Raw genomic sequence first — 22,281 nt, forward strand, 5'->3', positions numbered from 1 at the left:
TTATAGTGGCCCTAAGGCAGGCTTATCATGGGGCTCTTGGCAAGGTTTCTTCAAAGGGGGGCTTCCATAGTCTGGGAGCAAAGGCTGAGAGAGTGTGACTTCTTGCCCAAGGTCACCCAATGGGTTTCCATGGATGAGCTGAGAGTTAACCCTGGTCATATTCCAGCACTCAAACCATTACCCTGCACTGGCTTTGTAAAACTACAGATCCCAGTATTCTGTAGGATGGAGCTGCAGCACTTAAAGTGGTGTCAAACTGCACTGTTTCTGAGTGTAGATGCACCCTTACTTTCTGAAGGAGCTCCATAATAAGGCTGGGTGGATCTTGGGTCTACTGATTTTCAGGGTTGTACTCCTTGAGTTGGAAATTTTAGGCATTTTTTTTTCTGAGTAAGCCAACAATATTGCTGGTATTAAAATAATAATAATAATAATAATAATAATAATAATCACGCGGGGGAGAGCGCGTGGCTCTTGACCACGCCCCCTTTCTCAACCGTCACAGAGTGCTACTGCCTACGTAAAATACACCAGCTAGTTGTTCTGCTCGCATATGGTTGTCAGCGGTTGAGTAGGCAAGACCTGTCAAAACAGCATGCCCTTATGGAGTATTTAAACATCCTCCTGGCTTTGTGCTTGGGAACTCTAATTACTGCATTACTTATTTATTTGAGGTCTAGATCCCAAACGGAAACTGACGACTTGGTGTCCGTTGGCTTTTGCTGTAGAAGCTCCACGCTTAATACAATTCCACCCAAGTCTTGTGGAGAAGGAGAATTTAGGGAAAGCACGAAGCAGAATCTGCGGTACAAAAGGGTATTTGTTCAGCGGAGCAGAATATAATATGGACCAGGTATGACTTCATACATAGACCGAAATGTGGAGGCTTTCGGGGTAAATTGTGACGCGGCCTGAGCGGGGAAGCGGGGCGACGTCCAGAGAGGCGGAGGCAGAAGGGAGGGCTGCCCCAAGACCTCTGGCCCCGAGGGAGCGTCCGGGCGAGGCGGGCAATGGGAACAGGCCCACAGGAATAATAACAGCAACAACAGCCGCGAGGCTCATGCAAAGCGGAAGCAGAATTTCCATTGGTCAATATTCCAGTTCATCTGAGGCTTGGCTTCCTCAGAGCTAGAATGTTGGCTTCTATTATGAGGTTGAGTTCATGCCTCAATTCTCAGAGTTTTCCGACAATCAGCATGCCTTGGGTTACATGGCTATTAAATTAACTTAATTAAATTATGTAGATTTTTAAATTAAATTATCTAGATTTTATCTTTCCTGGCCCCATATGGCTCCAAGCAGCAAGAGAGTGCTTCTTTCCCAAACTCTACTTTTTTGTTTTTAGGACTTCAACTCCCAGAAGCCTCAGCCAGTTTAGCCAGCTGGCAGGGTTTCTGGGAGCTGTAGTCTAAAACACCTGGAGAGCCCAAGTTTGGGAATCACTGACAAGACGAAAAGCAGGAGGAGGAGAGTGGCCTTTTCCAGTCGGCCTTCTTTCTTTATTTCTTTTTTCAGGGCAGGGTTGTGTAAAAGAGTCAGTCTGGATTCAGTGTCTTTATTTTTATTTTATTTTTGGTTAATTTTATTATTAATAATATATGTGTTTCCCTTGTTTTTTATTTTATTTTTGGTTAATTTTATTATTAATAATATATGTGTTTCCCTTGTTTTTTATTTTATTTTTGGTTAATTTTATTATTAATAATATATGTGTTTCCCTTGTTTTTTATTTTATTTTTGGTTAATTTTATTATTAATAATATATGTGTTTCCCTTGTTTTTTATTTTATTTTTGGTTAATTTTATTATTAATAATATATGTGTTTCCCCTGTTTTTTATTTTATTTTTGGTTAATTTTATTATTAATAATATATGTGTTTCCCCTGTTTTTTATTTTATTTTTGGTTAATTTTATTATTAATAATATATGTGTTTCCCCTGTTTTTTATTTTATTTTTGGTTAATTTTATTATTAATAATATATGTGTTTCCCTTGTTTTTTATTTTATTTTTGGTTAATTTTATTATTAATAATATATGTGTTTCCCTTGTTTTTTATTTTATTTTTGGTTAATTTTATTATTAATAATATATGTGTTTCCCTTGTTTTTTATTTTATTTTTGGTTAATTTTATTATTAATAATATATGTGTTTCCCTTGTTTTTTATTTTATTTTTGGTTAATTTTATTATTAATAATATATGTGTTTCCCTTGTTTTTTATTTTATTTTTGGTTAATTTTATTATTAATAATATATGTGTTTCCCTTGTTTTTTATTTTATTTTTGGTTAATTTTATTATTAATAATATATGTGTTTCCCTTGTTTTTTATTTTATTTTTGGTTAATTTTATTATTAATAATATATGTGTTTCCCTTGTTTTTTATTTTATTTTTGGTTAATTTTATTATTAATAATATATGTGTTTCCCTTGTTTTTTATTTTATTTTTGGTTAATTTTATTATTAATAATATATGTGTTTCCCCTGTTTTTTATTTTATTTTTGGTTAATTTTATTATTAATAATATATGTGTTTCCCTTGTTTTTTATTTTATTTTTGGTTAATTTTATTATTTATAATATATGTGTTTCCCTTGTTTTTTATTTTATTTTTGGTTAATTTTATTATTTATAATATATGTGTTTCCCTTGTTTTTTATTTTATTTTTGGTTAATTTTATTATTAATAATATATGTGTTTCCCTTGTTTTTTATTTTATTTTTGGTTAATTTTATTATTAATAATATATGTGTTTCCCTTGTTTTTTATTTTATTTTTGGTTAATTTTATGATTAATAATATATGTGTTTCCCCTGTTTTTTATTTTATTTTTGGTTAATTTTATGATTAATAATATATGTGTTTCCCTTGTTTTTTATTTTATTTTTGGTTAATTTTATTATTTATAATATATGTGTTTCCCTTGTTTTTTATTTTATTTTTGGTTAATTTTATGATTAATAATATATGTGTTTCCCTTGTTTTTTATTTTATTTTTGGTTAATTTTATTATTAATAATATATGTGTTTCCCTTGTTTTTTATTTTATTTTTGGTTAATTTTATGATTATTAATATATGTGTTTCCCTTGTTTTTTATTTTATTTTTGGTTAATTTTATGATTAATAATATATGTGTTTCCCTTGTTTTTTATTTTATTTTTGGTTAATTTTATTATTAATAATATATGTGTTTCCCTTGTTTTTTATTTTATTTTTGGTTAATTTTATTATTAATAATATATGTGTTTCCCTTGTTTTTTATTTTATTTTTGGTTAATTTTATTATTAATAATATATGTGTTTCCCTTGTTTTTTATTTTATTTTTGGTTAATTTTATTATTAATAATATATGTGTTTCCCTTGTTTTTTATTTTATTTTTGGTTAATTTTATTATTAATAATATATGTGTTTCCCCTGTTTTTTATTTTATTTTTGGTTAATTTTATTATTAATAATATATGTGTTTCCCCTGTTTTTTATTTTATTTTTGGTTAATTTTATTATTAATAATATATGTGTTTCCCCTGTTTTTTATTTTATTTTTGGTTAATTTTATTATTAATAATATATGTGTTTCCCTTGTTTTTTATTTTATTTTTGGTTAATTTTATTATTAATAATATATGTGTTTCCCTTGTTTTTTATTTTATTTTTGGTTAATTTTATTATTAATAATATATGTGTTTCCCTTGTTTTTTATTTTATTTTTGGTTAATTTTATTATTAATAATATATGTGTTTCCCTTGTTTTTTATTTTATTTTTGGTTAATTTTATTATTTATAATATATGTGTTTCCCTTGTTTTTTATTTTATTTTTGGTTAATTTTATTATTAATAATATATGTGTTTCCCTTGTTTTTTATTTTATTTTTGGTTAATTTTATTATTAATAATATATGTGTTTCCCTTGTTTTTTATTTTATTTTTGGTTAATTTTATTATTAATAATATATGTGTTTCCCTTGTTTTTTATTTTATTTTTGGTTAATTTTATTATTAATAATATATGTGTTTCCCTTGTTTTTTATTTTATTTTTGGTTAATTTTATTATTAATAATATATGTGTTTCCCCTGTTTTTTATTTTATTTTTGGTTAATTTTATTATTAATAATATATGTGTTTCCCCTGTTTTTTATTTTATTTTTGGTTAATTTTATTATTAATAATATATGTGTTTCCCTTGTTTTTTATTTTATTTTTGGTTAATTTTATTATTAATAATATATGTGTTTCCCTTGTTTTTTATTTTATTTTTGGTTAATTTTATTATTTATAATATATGTGTTTCCCTTGTTTTTTATTTTATTTTTGGTTAATTTTATTATTAATAATATATGTGTTTCCCTTGTTTTTTATTTTATTTTTGGTTAATTTTATTATTAATAATATATGTGTTTCCCCTGTTTTTTATTTTATTTTTGGTTAATTTTATTATTAATAATATATGTGTTTCCCCTGTTTTTTATTTTATTTTTGGTTAATTTTATTATTAATAATAAATGTGTTTCCCCTGTTTTTTATTTTATTTTTGGTTAATTTTATTATTAATAATAAATGTGTTTCCCCTGTTTTTTATTTTATTTTTGGTTAATTTTATTATTAATAATATATGTGTTTCCCTTGTTTTTTATTTTATTTTTGGTTAATTTTATTATTAATAATATATGTGTTTCCCTTGTTTTTTATTTTATTTTTGGTTAATTTTATTATTAATAATATATGTGTTTCCCTTGTTTTTTATTTTATTTTTGGTTAATTTTATTATTAATAATATATGTGTTTCCCCTGTTTTTTATTTTATTTTTGGTTAATTTTATTATTAATAATATATGTGTTTCCCCTGTTTTTTATTTTATTTTTGGTTAATTTTATTATTAATAATATATGTGTTTCCCCTGTTTTTTATTTTATTTTTGGTTAATTTTATTATTTATAATATATGTGTTTCCCCTGTTTTTTATTTTATTTTTGGTTAATTTTATTATTAATAATATATGTGTTTCCCTTGTTTTTTATTTTATTTTTGGTTAATTTTATTATTAATAATATATGTGTTTCCCTTGTTTTTTATTTTATTTTTGGTTAATTTTATTATTAATAATATATGTGTTTCCCTTGTTTTTTATTTTATTTTTGGTTAATTTTATTATTAATAATATATGTGTTTCCCTTGTTTTTTATTTTATTTTTGGTTAATTTTATTATTAATAATATATGTGTTTCCCTTGTTTTTTATTTTATTTTTGGTTAATTTTATTATTAATAATATATGTGTTTCCCCTGTTTTTTATTTTATTTTTGGTTAATTTTATTATTAATAATATATGTGTTTCCCCTGTTTTTTATTTTATTTTTGGTTAATTTTATGATTAATAATATATGTGTTTCCCCTGTTTTTTATTTTATTTTTGGTTAATTTTATGATTAATAATATATGTGTTTCCCCTGTTTTTTATTTTATTTTTGGTTAATTTTATTATTAATAATATATGTGTTTCCCTTGTTTTTTATTTTATTTTTGGTTAATTTTATGATTAATAATATATGTGTTTCCCTTGTTTTTTATTTTATTTTTGGTTAATTTTATTATTAATAATATATGTGTTTCCCTTGTTTTTTATTTTATTTTTGGTTAATTTTATTACTAAAAATATATGTTTCCTTTGTTTTTTATTTTATTTTTGGTTAATTTTATTATTAATATATAAGTTTGCCTGTCTAGGAATAATGCCAAAATGTCCTCCATTTTGATCATGCCTAAGAAAGATGCATTTATATTAACATTTTTTTAAAAAAGCATCAAACTTTCTGCGTGTCCTCCATTTAAAAAAATGTGCCCTACATTTGAAAATGTTGTCCTACATTTGTCCTAAATTTGTCCCGGTTTGGAGGTCCTCACTTATGGCAACCCTACCCACAGCCAGTGCTTATGTGATGTCACTCTGGAGACCAGGGTCCCAGTCTCACCTCAGCCATGATGAAACCCATTGAGTGACCTTGGGCAAGAAGGCACACTCTCTCAGCCGCCTCAGGGGAAGGCCATGGCAAACCTCCTCTGAACAAATCTTGCCAAGAAAAGCCCATGGTGGCACTTGAAGACACACAACACACATACACACAACCCTCAGTGGTCCCTCAACAAAAAAAGCAGCCAACCAGGGAGCCATGAGTGGCACCTTTTGAGAAGGCTAAAAATTTTTACAAAAGGGGGTGGGGTCCCCACAAGATGTTTATTTATTTATATTTTTGGTCTACAAAACCAGTATAATTCTGAATTCAAAGATATAGCCGTGTTAGTCTGTAGAATCACTATGTAGAGAGAGATTTGAGACTCACTGAAAGAAAGCAGTTGGCAGCAGGAGCTTTCCTAGACAATAATAATCATAATAATGGGTAGAGAGGCCTTTTAGTAGCCCCTTTGAGACTCACTGAAAGGAGTGGGCAGAAGGAGCTTTCCTAGACTTTAATAATAATAATAATAATAATAATAATATGTAGAGAGATCTTGTGGCCCCTTTGAGGCTCACTGAAAGAAAGAAGTTGGTGGCAGGAGCTTTCCTAGACTTTAATAATAATACTAATAATAATATGCACAGAGATCTTGTAGCTCCTTTGAGACTCACTAAAAAAGAAATTGGTAGCATGAGATGACTAAAGCCTACTTCCTCAGATGCATCTTTAGTCCCTGCTCATGATAAGGAAAGGATGTCAAGCCAATAGGTTGATAATTTCCAAAAAGACTTTCAGAGCTCTTCTCCTAAAACTCAGGGTTTGGTTTTGGGGTTTTGGTGCTACCGACTTCCAAAGGCTCCCTCTGCTATCATCACCATTGTATTGTAATCCAAGAAAGTAACGTTTTCAAAGGTAGCAGTTTTCTTAGCAATTAAAAAGGGAATGAATTAAGAACTGTTTCATTCTAGCTCTGTGAATGCTGGCCTTGTCCACTAGCTCTTTATCCTTTAGGCATAGGTGCCCTCAGGTGTGTGTTTTGTGTGCAGAGCAGCTCCATGCAGTAGCTGGCAAGAATGTTGCCCACACTTTATCATTATTACCAGACCTTTTATACACAACAGTTTGAAAGCAGGTGTAATCATTTTATTCTCCATCATTCTGTTCTAGCAAATGAAGGTTGCATTCTCCAGACAGAAGTGTATGTGCTCTTAGAGATTACTTGCTCTATCCTAAGTCGTTGCTGCTTGCCTTCAAGTCATTTCCAATTTATGGAGAACCTAAGGCGAATCTGTCATGGGGTTTTCTTCACAGGTTTCATCAGAGGAGGTTTGCCATTGCCATCCTCTGAGGCAAAGAAAGTACGACTTGCCCAAGATCACCCAGTGGCCTTACATGGTCTCCAGAGTCACTACAAACCACTGCGCCACACATGTCTGTAGGCTCTGTACATCTCACTGGGAGGAAGGTGTCCCTTATTAAAAGAGGAGCCTTCTTGCGGCTGTGTGTAGAACTCCCTTCCCATTTGTATTCAGAGGCTGTGGGTGAGGCTGATGGGAGTGATCCTGCTTCACATTCAGTCAAATGCCTTTTAGAAGGTGAGAATGAGGCTCATGCAAAGCAGAAGCAGAATTTCCATTGGTCAGTATTCCAGTTCATCTGAGGCTTGGCTTCCTCAGAGCTAGAATGTTGGCTTCTATTATGAGGTTGAGTTCATGCCTCAATTCTCAGAGTTTTCCGACAATCAGCATGCCTTGGGTTACATGGCTATTAAATTAACTTAATTAAATTATGTAGACTTTTAAATTAAATTATCTAGATTTTATCTATACTGTGTATCCAAAATCTAGGAACAAGATTACAAATGCCCCTCTGTCCTCCTGCTTCAGTTTTCTCATGTAGTCAGAAAACTGAATGCATCTTCTTTGTCTTGGGCTATGTTTGAACCAAATTTCAACTTCTAGTATAAGAACCAGTTAATCATTAGGAGGGTTAGCTTTTAAGTAGGATTTAGACCATTTATGGGAAATGGTCATTAAAAGGGCTGCCTCTACAATAAGAGACTGCCAATATACAGTATTGATCTCTGTCATGCCGTGACATCCGCAGGGCTCATGACCAAGCTATTTAAGGGAAGGTAAGAAGAGGCTGTCCTGTTTCTCCACAATCTTCAGCTGAGTTCCTATGGAAAATCCATTTGGGGCTTTCCAGCAGTGAGCATTCAGGGGTATACTGGAAGTACCATATAGCCATCATGCCTTGCGGTCACTAAAACATTATCTTCCATGAATTTGACTAATCTTTTAGTGTCATGCAAGTAATCGCCACATCTTGTGGAAGTGAATCCCATAGCTTTATGCACTGTGTGAAAAAGTGTTTGCTTTTGTATGTGCTGAATCATCCTTGTTCATCTTCATGGGGTGACTATTGATGAGTAGTTTTATGAGAAAGGGAGAAAATCTTCTCTCTGTCCACTTTTTCCTATACCAGATATACTTTTTTTGCACTTAAGTAGTGTCTCCTCTTACTTGCAATTTAAAAAAACAAACTAGCCCCAGATATAATTTTACTCATAAAGGAGTTGGCCCAGCCCTCTCAGCACAAAGTGCAACATCACACTTGTCCTTCCATGCTGAAGCAGGATTCTGGACTTGGGGCCAATCCCGTGAAACAGTTACTATGTTTATTTTTTTGATTTTTTGGCTCCATTACCGTATTTTTTTTCTTCAGAGGTTAGGTTATTTCAGGTTGCAATATTTATTATTTGTAATCAGTTGCAAAACCTGTTCCCCCCCCCACACTTTTTATAGATGTTGTTGAGAAGTCAGAAGACCTCTGAAGATTCATTTGCGTCCAGTGACATCCATAATTTAATTCCTTGCGGTGATGTGGTATGTAGACTAAGTATGTTCTTAATGCTATTTTTCAATGCCAGGCGTTTTACTTGTTGTTAAACAGGTACTATGGGACAACAAATAAAATGTTGAAGGATGGGGATGTGATTAACTTTGAGACACTTTATCTTGGTCTTTATTAATCTTTATGTTCTTCATTTTCTGAAGTCACTTGGGTTACAAGGCCTTTGTATGCAATGAAGGGGACAGTTATCTCCTGCCAGGCTAGGCAAAGGTCACATAATAGGAAATAAGAGAGAGAATACCATGATCCATTCTCTGCCCCCAGGTCCTTCCCTTCCTTTGCCGAAGTTAGGTCTCTTTCACTCTCTTCCCATCCCCAGCATTTTTCGTTTGAGTATATGCTGCCCCCCAAAGGGGCTCCTTCTTGGTGCAGACACCCCAGTCTTAATTTATTTCTGCAAAGGCTTAGCATGTCCAACTACCTCATGTTCCACTGACAATTTCAAGAAGCCTTCTGCTGGTACTGGCTAGTCTTATGGGAAAGCTATTTCAGCATATGGCAGTATCTGAACTTGGGCTTTGCCCTTTAAGACTACATTTCTAGTTACAATACTGTGTTATCACCAAGGATAGCAGGTGTACTATATGCCGTTTGCTATCCAATTTACCTTCAGTTCCATTGGAATAAAGTATTATTGAGGCCAGCCTTCCAGGCTCTATTCAGTAGGTCATAGAAACCACCTAATCGGCATTGGAAGTGGATTGTAAGCTATTACCCGTGGAGCTTTTTGCTCCTTCCAGTCAAGCAATGGTGGCATCAACTACGGTACATTTTTAAGTGGATGCTCACTGCAGGATGCAGGGCAGCACATAGGCCCAATCTTCCATTTATAATGATAGTTAAATAACTAGATGTCCAGGCTTGACAAGATACTGTCTTGGGTTTGTTGTCCTTTCTTCTGGGACACATTGACCCTGCTTACCTCCTCCTGGTAAAATTAGCTTCCTTATCACCCATATGTATGAGAGATCACAAAGAGAAGGACAGGCTACCTAACTGTAGTTATGGTTAGTTTTCTGTGGGTTTTTCAGGCTATGCAATTGTTATTCCTGATGTTTTGTCAGCATCTGTGGTTGGCATCTTCAGAGAATGCTGGCATGGAAGTGAGTGGGGTATATATACTGTGTGACCCTTGGTTGAGAGGAAGTGATTTATATGTTAATCTCTGTGTTGGTCTGTTGGTGAATGGCAACATATCAGTATTGGTATACTGATATAGGTATTGGCTAAGAGCTTGGAGGGACTATTTAGCAGAGAGATGTAGTTATGGTTCTTTTAATATTTATTTGAGGACTTAGAAAATCCACCCACCTTCTTTCTCATGGGGTCATGGGTGGTTGTTTTTTCCTTTTGGTAATGGGGTACGTTGATGGAACTGGAAGAAAAGACAGGAGCCCTGCTTCAGCACAAACATTTGACAGGGGCAGAGCTCTTGAAAACAGGCATTATTCTGCAGTACCTAATACTGAACCTGTTCAGCACAGGCACAAAATGATTCATGTGTGTGTGTTCTTGAATAACCACACTCAGAAGACTGCAATTCTGAAAGAAAACCTCATTGGACACAGGTGCTTATTTCTAAGAAAACCTGCAGTAGTGCAAACCTGATTTGATAGGCTTAGTAAACGGATAACCTTTATACATTAAGCTTTGCCTTATTTAAATTTGCAGCAGAATTGAGTATAGAATTCCAGGACTTTGCCCAATAACTGCAAAACTTGTACATGGCTACTAAATGTTTTTAGTAAATCTTGTCCTTGACTGTAATGCGACTTTATAATGGTTCTAATTTGACATTTCATATTCTTATAGGTTGGCTTGATGGCAGTTATTGTGAAGCAGTGCAAAGATTTCACCCCCAAGTGTATCCTTTTCTCTTAGTTATTGAAGTATACCGACAACTGTACTTTCTCAGAGTACAGCTATGTAGCGAGAGAGCTGTGACTATGATTTCTATGTGCTTGTGTTTAAAAAAAAATACTAATTTCAAAGTCACCACTATCACACATGTGCCTGTCAATTTCCTCCAGTGGGCAAAAGGCAAGGTTTGAAGGAGAGAACCCAGTTCAGGGATCTGATACAATGGGAATTAAATCTCTCTTCCTTTGTTGTCATTGCTCTCTGATCCCCCTTATTGCAGCTGCTCTTAATATTTTTCAAAAACAAATGAGACACTAAACATAGAATTTCTTCTGTGTGCCTCTAAATTTGTTTTGCATGTTGCTTTACATCTGGGTTGGGCAAGTTGTGAACCTCCAGAGTTTCTTGGACTGGGGTTTCTGCCAGCCAGCATGGCCAGTGGTAAGTCAAGCAACATCTGGAAAGCCATAAATCACCCAGCCTTAATTTAGATGTAACAAATGTGCAACTTTTGCTTACTTATTACTCTGACTGCTATTTTGCTTTTCTTTCTATTTCTATGTATTTACTGATCCTTTTTCAAACCTTTACCCAAAGTAAATAAATACCCAGAGTATGATAGTAGTAAAACCAATTTCTGCTGCCTATAAAATTGAGTGTGACAGATAACCAGTCTGGAAACTTTTAGTAAATTACGCAGTCAATATGGCAGAACATGTTTCAATTGCAGTGCAGTCCTGTGCAAATTTAGTCAGAATCAAATTCCAATGGATACAGCAGAACTAATTTGCAGGAATATGTACAACTGCAGATTTAGCATTTAGTGAATTTAGTATGCAATGTAGCATCTTTGAGACTAACTGAAAGACGTTTGTAGTATGAGCTTTCATAGGCTTGAGCTCCCTCAGAACCATGCATGCATCTGAATACAGAGAATTTTAAATCTAGAGATGATTCAGAGATTACATAACTCAACTGGGGCTTGCCATGGAAGGACATAAGTATAACTGCATACTTACAACCTATTCACCCCCACATCTGATGGTGTCTCTTGGTATCAGTATTGGTATATACTGATATAGGTATTGGGTTAAGAGACTGGAGGGACTATTTAGCAGAGAGAAATCATACAGGCAAAAGGATTAATCCTTCCCCCATCATTACTACTTTAATCACATAAGGACACATACCCCCCACAGACATACATGGGTTTTACACACACAAAAATGTGAAAATATTGGGAAATATGATGACAAACGTTTTTGTGTTGTCAGTTTTAGCCCTTGTTACAAGTGCTGTGAATGGGTTTTGTACATACAGGATGCTAAACAGAATTGATCATTTTTCAGTTTTTGTGGTATTTTACTCCATGATCATCTTCTTTTCTCTTACCAGAAAGATTTATGCTTCCTTAACAGAAGACCCTGTTAAAAAGTCACTGTTAACCGTGACACTTATTTACTGGTCCGTATTAGTATTGATAAAATCATGAAATGCACAAATCCTCAAGTTTACAAAGCAAATAAGAATAGCAGAAAGCCCATAACAATCAACTTTGGAGATGTGAGATGTTTTTCAGTAAAGGTAAATTTTTTTCTGTTCATATATGGTCTTCATAAATTAGGCTAAAGACTCCTTATTAGCTATTATATTTCTGAGAGTGGTCAGTGTCCTTGTTCACATTTGTAAAAAGATGTATGCACAGCCATATACCAGAGAATCAAGAAGTGTTTTATTCTTCTGTAGAGGGGAAATGTTCCCATGAAAGACAACATGGGGTGCTCAGATAAGGTCAAGGATATTAGTTCATTTACAGAGATTAAGAATAAATATAAACTTCTGATTTATCACTAACTTTATATAAGGAGAAGAATTTTTCTCTAGCTTTGGACCAGCAAACGCTTTCTGGTGACTACCAGAAGCCCATATCTGTGGATCTGTTTGGATTTGAGCTACCCTTGACAAATATCATAATGGAGTAAGCAAAGACAGAGGTGATGAATTACACAGTGATGGTGAACCTATGGCACGCGTGCCAGGGGTGGCACTCAGAGCCCTCTCTGTGGGCACATGTGCCGTTGCCCCAGCACAGAATTTGCCACAGTTTGTTACTAGAAAGCCAGAGGGACATGGCACTTTGCAACAAATAAGTGGGTTTTGGGTTGCAGTTTGGGCACTTGGCCTCTAAAAGGTTCACCATCACTGAATTATGATGTCCAAATAAGTTCAAAATTTGAATCCATTACACCTATTTTAAAATCCCTATGCTGGTTCCCCATTTGCTTCCGGGCACAATATAAGGTATTGGTTATTACCTATAAAGCCCTAAATGGCTTGGGTCCAACATACCTGAGGGAACGCCTCCTCCCATATAATCCTTCCCACACTCTCAGGTCCTCTGGGATGAATGTATTGCAGTCAGGGAGAACTAGACTAGTTTCCACTTTCCAGAGGACATTTTCTGTTGCCACTCCAAAAATCTGGAACGATTTACCGGACGAGATCCGCCAAATAACATCTTTAGGCGCCTTCAAGAAGGCAATAAAAACATCTTTTCCGACGAGCCTTCCCGAACTGACTTCCAATTTTTCCACTTACCTAATTATTCCCATTGGATTGAATGATCTTGATTGATTTTATTGGCCATCGGCTGGGAATTGTTTTATTGTTTTGTAGGGTGGGAGGGAGTTTGGGAACTTGAAATGTAATATGTCTTTTAACTATTGTTCCCGTGTTTGTTTGTTTATTTGTTTTACTTGATTTTATTGTCTTTGATATCTTGTTACCCACCTCGATCCAATACAGGGAGAGGCGGGATATAAATAAATATTATTATTATTATAATGTGGGTTTTAAGAGACCTATGAGCAAGCAGCTAATTTGATAATTAAATTGATAATTTAGTGACTGTGCAAAGGGCAGAATGGATAGATGTGTAGCTTTATGATGAGAAAGGGGAGTAAATGGGTTTTTCATAATTGGGCATATGTACCACATTTGGGGAAGCCAGTCATATAATTGGATTTTATATTTTCATATATGAAGGACCCAAACTTTTCTGTCTTTCCTTTTCCAAATATTCTTAGAGGTTCCTTGAGCTAAAACCTAAAGCCTGCTAGGGCCTCATTTGAAAGTCTTCAGATCCCCTCCTCCATCTCAAGACATTGTGGAGACTTCATAATCACAACCTCATCAGTCCTCTCTCTCAACATATTTTCAGTAACATCTTGCCTGAGGAAGAGCCCTAGAGATTTTGAAAACTGATAGACTTTTTATGCCCTTCTGGTTGTCCTAGTAGTTATTACATACTTCACAATGAACTTCACGATTGTTGTAATGGACACCACAGCTATCTTTCCTGTATAACCATTTGTTATGGGTATGGATTTATAATCAGCTAAGAGCTATCGATTAAAGAGGGATGGAATTAGACCTGGTGATTGATTACAGTGTTATGAATAGTCTGAAATAGCTTGGCCTTTTTCAAACCTCTAGGCTTTTGTTTGGAATTGAATGAAATGACTGAAGTGAGCAAATCTTTGGGCAGTGAAGGAGCTCTCTAAATGTTGCTATTTCTCCCCATTCAGAAGCAGTCCTTCACTGAAATATGTGCTATGAGAATTCGAAATATGGTAAGGTATCTTTTTAAAAATGAAAAATGCATATTGCAGAACTACTGTAAACAATCTGTCTAAATTACTGTAATAGATTTTTAATCTGAATTTAAGCGTTGCAGCACAGGGACATTTTTAAATGTTTTGAGTTATGGGTGAGGGAAAAGTTAACAATATATATAAACTTGTTTATAGAGTCATGTTATAGAACAACATAGGTAAACTGAAATTAGAAATTAGAAAATATCTTTCAGCCCATCCTGCTTTAATCCTGAAACAGTAACCTCTAAGCCCTTTTTCTGTTGTATAGCAATGAAATTTATTAGATTAGAGGTTTCTAAATGGGCCTAGAGTGGTAGATTCAGAAGGTCACTGTTAATTAATCCCCGTGTTTATCCCGATGTATGATCTGCAGATACAAGCAACAGAAGCTACTATGTCGGGGAAGTTTTTTTTAAAAGAACAATCTTACAGCCACAGCCTATTTGTTTTTAAAAGGACTAATATCTCAGTCTTTCACCATACATTTTCAGCCAAATTATTGAACATTTTCCCATTCTGGATGTATTTGTTTGTCATTTGTAGACTAGGACGAGTGCTTCTCCTAAAACTTTGAATTAGCACGGTTCTAATGGAATAATTGAAAGCTGAAAGTGTTTGTTTTAATGAATTCATTTTTCCTAAAAAATGTTACTCTAATTTTCTACACTGTATCTTACACAGGTGGTTTACCAAAAATAAAAATAAAAAAATCTGTATTGAGATACCGTGAAAGAAGATTAAAATGTCTGCCCTTTCTCAAAGATTAAGATTCTTATTCATGGATTGTCAGGTTTAATTTAATTCATTATGACTATAGTAAAGATGACCAACATCTAAATTCTTGGAGAATGTTTTATCCTCTAAATGGTGGTGGTGGTGGGGAACTAAAGTTAATAATAGGCCTTATAATAAATTTCTTTTCATAGCGAAGGTTCTATAGGTATAAATTGTCTAAGTCGTTCCATATAGACATTTATATTTACTTATATTGCACTAAATTCAACTGCTGATCTCATAATTTTGATTCAGTGGGTCTCCTCTCTTTGAGACTAGAGATGTGAATTTGGGGCCGGGGGGGGGGGGGGGCAGAAAAAATAATTGTGTTGTGATAATCGCACCATTATCCCACAAATAGGAACTCTAGTGCCACTTTTCATTCATTTATTTGCGGGATAATGGTGCAATTATCGCAGTGCCATGTGGCATCGTTTGATCGTCTTTGTACAATTGCACAATAGTGACAGGAGCATCCTGCTATGGCTGTGTGAAAATATCCTGAAACCAACCTATCGTGGGTTTTCCAAACAAGATTTGTTCAGAGGAGATTTGCTGTTGCCATCCCCCAAGGCTGAGAGCATGTGACTTGCCCAGCATCTGGATTATTTATGTGTATCCTTGACACAATACTGAATTCTCATTGTAGACTATCCCAAAGTGCTCTTCTGAAAATGGAAAGCATTTTCTGCGCATAGAAGGAATAAAAAGAAAGGAGGGGGGGAGGGAGGAAAAGAATGTAGCGGCACCTTTAAGACCAACTGGTTTTTATTTTAGATGAGCTTTTGTGGATATAAACCCACTTCTTCAGATTCAGCACAGATTGGTACCCAGACCTCTGAAAAGCATTTAATGACAAACAGAAGCTCATATCTAGAGAAGCTCTATTGCATAGACAATGCACAGCAATTTTCAAAACCCATTTGCAACCCTCTAGAGTCAATGCAATCTGAAATGGTTGCATGTTCTTTAGCGAACAGATTTCTCATACTGTACTGTACAAACACTGATATATTGTAACATTGCTGTTGAAAAGATTTTCTGTTGGTGCTTGTGAAATGGTTTAAAATTGACTTGGTAAATTTTCTTCTATTGCTCAAAGTTCTGCTGTGGATCAAGCCATAGGGTGCAGGAATCAATTAGTATTAGTATTTCTAGGCAGTTTTCCTGGGTTTTATTTTCCTGTCTTTATGGGCAAGAGTATGACATTTCAAAGCTTGGTATTTATTATACATATGAACTCAGAAAAAGAGTAGAAAAAGTGTATAGCTGGAGTTACTTGCCTTTATAACAGCTTTTAAATTTTAATTTGCAGTGTAAAATGATTAACTAAAAATTGAATTTTTATTTTTTTAGGTTTTCTGCACAGTTGAGGTGGAATTCATGTTCTGCTATGGATGTCTTGGATATGGGTATTCACATCAGGTTACTATTTTTTCCTTGTTGCACTAGATATTTTTAATTTGAAGCATGAGGCTGAAAGAGACTTCAAGGTCCATCCCATGAACTGCAAATCACTCCCCAGTCTACAAGCCAACTCAGAAAATAGTATTCTATAAGCAAAGAGAATGAGCAAACTGTGCAGATTGTAATGAAGAGTACTGCATATGAACTAGCTCCAGATGACTCTATAGGGGGGCATTCAGACTACCTTTTGTACCAAATTGTAACCTGGATTAAAAGTCGGAAGTTCCCATTGGCACCAGTTTAAACACATCAGAATTAGGGTTTTGCACACCTGAGCCAGGGAAAATCCCCTTTAGAGTGTTTTTTTCCTGAAAGTGGATTATTTCCCATGTCCTTTAGGAAAAACCGTTTCTTCCCTGCTGCTGGTAAATGTGAACTTGGCCGTGGTCATGATTGGGTCAAGTTCAGGGAAGGGATTTAGGTCAGAGGGAGGGCAGAGGGCAGAATATGCCTCCCCTCTCACAGGCAGCTTGCTCTCTCTCTTTTTGTAATTTTATTTTTGACAGATTATGTGAATGCTTTTTCTACAGGTTGATACATATTGATAGAATGGGTCTGCTTGTGCTACATTTCCCTTTCGTCTGCTTGCTGCCGGCACAGCACTTCACTTTGCAAGTGGCATTTTAAAAAAAAATTATTTAGTTTGTGTGTTTGGTATGTATTAATAAAGTTTTAAAAAAAATTATTTAGTGTGTGTGTGTGTGTGACAGAATATGCGAATGCTTGTGTTTCCTTTTAAATTTGGCAAATTGATACAATGTGTGAATGCTTTTGCTACATACGTGTATGTGTATGCAAGGCATTCTGGGGTGGCAATAGGAGGGAAAGCAAAGAAAGAGGATGCAGAGATGGCATTCTGAGGTGAGGTATTATTATTATTATTATTGTGACAGATTATGCACATGCTTTGGGATGGAAGGGAAGGGAAGAGGATGGCATGGGGAGGGAGGCAAGGGCTTCGGAGGTGGCATTGGGCTTGAAGAGAAGAGAAGAGAAGAGGTTCCAAAGTGGAGGAAATGCTGGGCTGGAAGCAAAGGGGAAGCTAGAGGCTGGCATTCAGAGGCAAGGCTGTGGAAACCCATGACTTTAGGAGAGTCACACTCTCTCAGCCTCAGGAGAAAGGCACTGGCAAATCTCCTCGGAACCAATCTTGCTAGGATGGGGTCGTTTTAGGGTTGCCATAATGTGTAATGACCCAAATACACACAACACACACTCACACACCTGGAGGTTTTTAAATATGACAAGTTGACAGAATATGCGCACACTGCCACCAGTTTTTTTTTTAAAAAAGGAGAGGGGAAAGAACCAATTCCGTTGGCCAATGATTGTAGGATATGCCACCTTTAACGAAAGCAGAAGTGAATTTGATTGACAACAAAGGAGGGTGCATTTTAAAGTGTTACTGCAAATGTGAACTTCAGAGGGGCAAATTGCATCAATCAAGGTAAAGGGTAGTATGAACTTCTTTCCGGGCAGATTTGGTATGGAGGCAAATATCCAGAGCAAATGGGCTAGTGAGAATGGGGCCTTGGCTTTCTAAACTTGGGGAAGATTGATTTTCATTGACATATCCGTCAATGAAGTCGCTGAGAGATTTTGTTTAAGAAAATTGTTTTCAGGAGGCAGCACACAGCATATCTTGGTGACTAAGGAACAGAAACAGTCTTTTCTCAGCTGCTCAGAACTCTTTGCCTACCCTAGAAGGATTAGTTAGGGGAAGGGGAGAAAAGGATATGTGTGTGTGCCTGTGCATCAGAGACAATAAGTAGTGTGTATATGTGTGGGAACAAGCATATCAGGGCCACATGTTAACTTTGGATATGGGCTCACCCACTTTGGGCTGTAGCCACCCACAGCTGCTGTATGACTCCTGACACATTTGCCTAGAGCTGATTCCACCCTTCAGACAACGAGTCTCTTCCCCTGATGTACATTTTAGTATGCAAAGGAATCTTGTAGCACTTTTGAGACTAACTAATGAAATTAATTAATTAATTAATTAAACTATGTGAAAATGTTGTAGCATAAGCTTTCATATACTTGGTTTGCTTCCTCAGATGCATGGAGGCACCAGTCCACTCCAAGTACCTGAGAAACTAAACCAAGTTTACAAAAGCTTATACTACAACTTCTTTCACATAGTTAGTTTCAAAGATCCCTTTGCATACTGATAGTTCAGACTAACACAGCTATGTCTCTGAATGCATTTTAGTGACATTCTGTAATTATATTAATTATAACTAAAATAGAATGGTGGAAATGACACCCAAGATCATAAGGATTTGGTAACTTCACTGAGCTACAATCAAAACTCTTCAGTGCAAATTCATGAAGTCAAAAAGAGGGTTTGCTCCTGCTGTCATTCTGTGTGTGAACAGTGGACTACGCCACTTTTTTCCACTTCTAGTAGAAATATTATTTTCAGCTGTAATTTATCTGGCTGGTTTATATCCATTACATCTTGTATACATTGTTGTTGTTGCTGTGTGCCTTCAAGTTGTTTCTGACTAATGGCGATCCTAAGGAGAACCTATCATGGGGTTTTCTTGGCAAGATTTGTTCAGATTAAGTTTTTCATTGCTTTCCCCTGAAGCTGAGAGCATGTGAGTTGCCCAAGGTCAGCCAGTGGGTTTCACATCTGAGCAGGTAATCAAACCCTGGTTTCCAGAGTCCTAGTTCCACACTCAAACCACTGCACCACACTGGCTCTCCTTGCATACTTCTCACTTTTTACACCTAAATGTAATTCAACCTCCTTCTTGTGTGTCGTATTCTTTAATGTATTTGAATAGCCAGATATTTTAAAAATCTGTAATGACCCACTCCCAACTGGTTATAAACTGACAAAAGCAAGATGAATTGGCTGTATGAGTGATGGATTAAGCTTTGAGAGAGGGTCTTCACTTTATGCTGAATCTATAGTTAAAGTATAATTCTGCTCTTCCCGATTTGTCAGTCATTCTGTCAATCCATAATGTGGCACAGATGTAGCCAACTAGCCAGTGAGAATTGTCTACAATTCCAGAACAGCTCCCATACAGTGAGCTGAAGCAGCATTTCAAGAAGTCTTTGAAGAGAAGCTGTGGAAACATTGTCTTCTCAGCTCTTATTTCCCCTCTCATGTGTACTCTAGGAAAGTGAATCCAAAGGAAGGCATGGTTTTGTACATTATAAACAATCCAAAATTACACTGTTATTTATACCTGCACCTGAAGACCAGGGATAGTATAGGGATTCTGTTGGTATACCGTCCACCCCGTTGCTTAACAGACTCCCTATCCGAGCTGACACAGCTGGTCTCGGAGTTGTTGTTGGAGTCGCCTAGGCTTTTAGTTCTGGGCGACTTCAACATCCCACTCGAGACCAGTTTAATAGGTGCGGCTCGGGAGTTCATGGAAGCCATGACAGCCAGGGCCTCTCCCAATTGGTTACCGGGCCAACACATTCTGCGGATCATACTCTCAATGCGGTCTTCAGTACGGAACAGGAATATCCGTGGGCAGAGGTAGTCAGTATCTCTGCACTGTCATGGACGGATCATTTCCTGGTCAGGGCTGAACTAAGAGCCATTGTCTGTCTCCCCGGGGGTGGAGGACCTACTAGAATGGTTCGCCCTCGAAGGCTAATGGAACCAATTGGATTCCAGAAAGCCCTAGAGGGTTTGTTCGTTGATAATGCCGGTGATTCTGTTGAAGCTCTGGTGAACACATGGAACACTGATCTTGCCGGGGCTATTGACACAATCACTTCCAAGTGTCCTTTCCCACCCGCTTTGAATCGAAAGCCCTGGTATACCAGAGAGCTGAAGAATGTGAAGTGGGTGGAACAATGACTAGAGCGTAAATGGCACTCAACTGGACTCTTAGCTAACAGAACTCGTCATAAGAAATTTCTTTATTCTTATAGAGAGGCAATAAAAGCAATGAGGAGATCATTCTCGCCTGTTCGCATTGCATCTGCAAAGTCTTGTCCGGCAGAACTGTTTAGGGTGGTGAGGGAACTGATGGTGATGCCATCTACCCAGAACCCTCTACTTAACCCGACAAGAGTCTGCTGTGATGCATTTGACAACTACTTTGCAGGTAAAATCTCTCAGATAAGAGCCCACCTGGATGCCAGTGTTGGGGCAAAATCAATTGATGAGGTGTCCAGTCAGTCCGTTTATGAGACTAGACTGGATCAATTTGAGCTTGTGAGTACTGATGATGTGGACAAGATCCTTGGAAAGGTGAGGAAGATGACATGCCCTCTTGACCCCTGCCCATCATGGCTGGCCATCCAGGGGGGGGTGATGCCTTGATGGCATTTCTTAGACATGTCATCAATGCATCCCTTAGGGTAGGCTGTGTACCACCTGCCTTAAAGGAAGCGGTTGTTAGACCGCTTCTGAAAAAACCTTCCCTGGACCCCTGGACATGAAAAATTATAGGCCTGTTTCCTATCTGCCATTCTTGAGTAAGGTGATCGAGAGGGCTGTCGCTCTTCAGCTCCAAGTGGTCTTGGATGAAGCCGATTTTCTAGATCAGGGGTCGGCAACCTACGGCCCGCGGGCCGGATCCAGCCCGCCGAGGCCTTTCTGCCGGCCCCCGCGCAGTCCTGCCGCCAATTGCCGCCGTTTCCGCGCCGCTCCGGGCGACATTTTATTTTTCAAAATGGCGGCCGAAGTCTCGAGTGACCTTTCCCAGGACGGGAAAGGTCGTGCGAGACTTCGCCGCCATTTTAAAAACCAAAATGGCAGGGGAGGAGGAAGAGGAAGGCCACGCGGCCTGGGGTGGAGGAGGCAAAGGATGAAGACCGGTGCGGCCCTCCCCGCCTCCCCGCGGGGCTCTGCACGCCCCCGCGTGGCCCTCCCTGCCTGGCTCTGCGCGGCCCCGCGCGGCCATCCTCACCTCCCGGCGGGGCTCTGCATGGCCCTGCGCGGCCATCCCCGCCTCCCCTCGGGGCTCCGCGCTGCCCACCTCCTCCTCTGTCTCCTCCGTCCTGCCCCCAGGCCGTGCGGTGCATGGAGGAGGGGGAGGAGAAGAAAGAAGAGGAGGAGGAGGAGGAGGAGGAGGAGGAGGAAGAGGAGGGAAGAAGAGCAGAAGGAGGCAGCAGGAGGAGGAAGAGGAGATGGAGGCAGCAGGAGGAGGAAGAGGAGATGGGGCAGCAGGAAGAGGAGGAAGAGGAGATGGGGCAGCAGCAGGAGGAAGAGGAGGGAGGAAGAGCAGGAGGAGGCAGCAGGAGGAGGAAGAGGAGGAAGAGGAGATGGAGGCAGCAGGAGGAGGAAGAGAAGATGGAGGCAGCAGGAGGAGGAAGAGGAGATGGGGCAGCAGCAGGAGGAAGAGGAGGGAGGAAGAGCAGGAGGAGGAAGAGGAGATGGGGGCAGCAGGAGGAGGAAGAGGAGGGAGGAAGAGCAGGAGGAGGCAGCAGCAGGAGGAAGAGGAGATGGGGGCAGCAGGAGGAGGAAGAGGAGAGAGGAAGAGGAGATGGGGGCAGCAGGAGGAGGAAGAGGAGAAGGTGGTGAGTGGCCAGAGGCCACATGGGTTTTGTTTTTTGTTTGTTTTATTTTGCATTCTTTTTAACTGCTAACAAGTCTCCCTGCTTTGACAATGATAGTGTGATGATGATGATGATATTGATGATGACAATGATGATATAAG

At 36.9% G+C, this 22,281-nt stretch overlaps 1 protein-coding gene across 1 annotated transcript in view; it reads right to left on the minus strand.

Annotated features, from left to right (window-relative positions):
• LOC149313374 (uncharacterized) overlaps positions 1-22,281 on the minus strand; it is a 68,925-nt gene that overhangs the window by 2,659 nt on the left and 43,985 nt on the right. The window contains exon 9 of the mRNA XM_089521520.1: positions 10,194-10,257. Coding sequence (XP_089377646.1) covers positions 10,194-10,257 — 64 coding nt within the window. The remainder of the gene's footprint in view (positions 1-10,193; positions 10,258-22,281) is intronic.

Source organism: Sceloporus occidentalis, unplaced genomic scaffold, assembly GCF_023333645.1.
Source record: "Sceloporus occidentalis isolate IW3139 unplaced genomic scaffold, rSceOcc1.0.p SCAF_4, whole genome shotgun sequence".
Classification (NCBI taxonomy): Eukaryota; Metazoa; Chordata; class Lepidosauria; order Squamata; family Phrynosomatidae; genus Sceloporus; species Sceloporus occidentalis.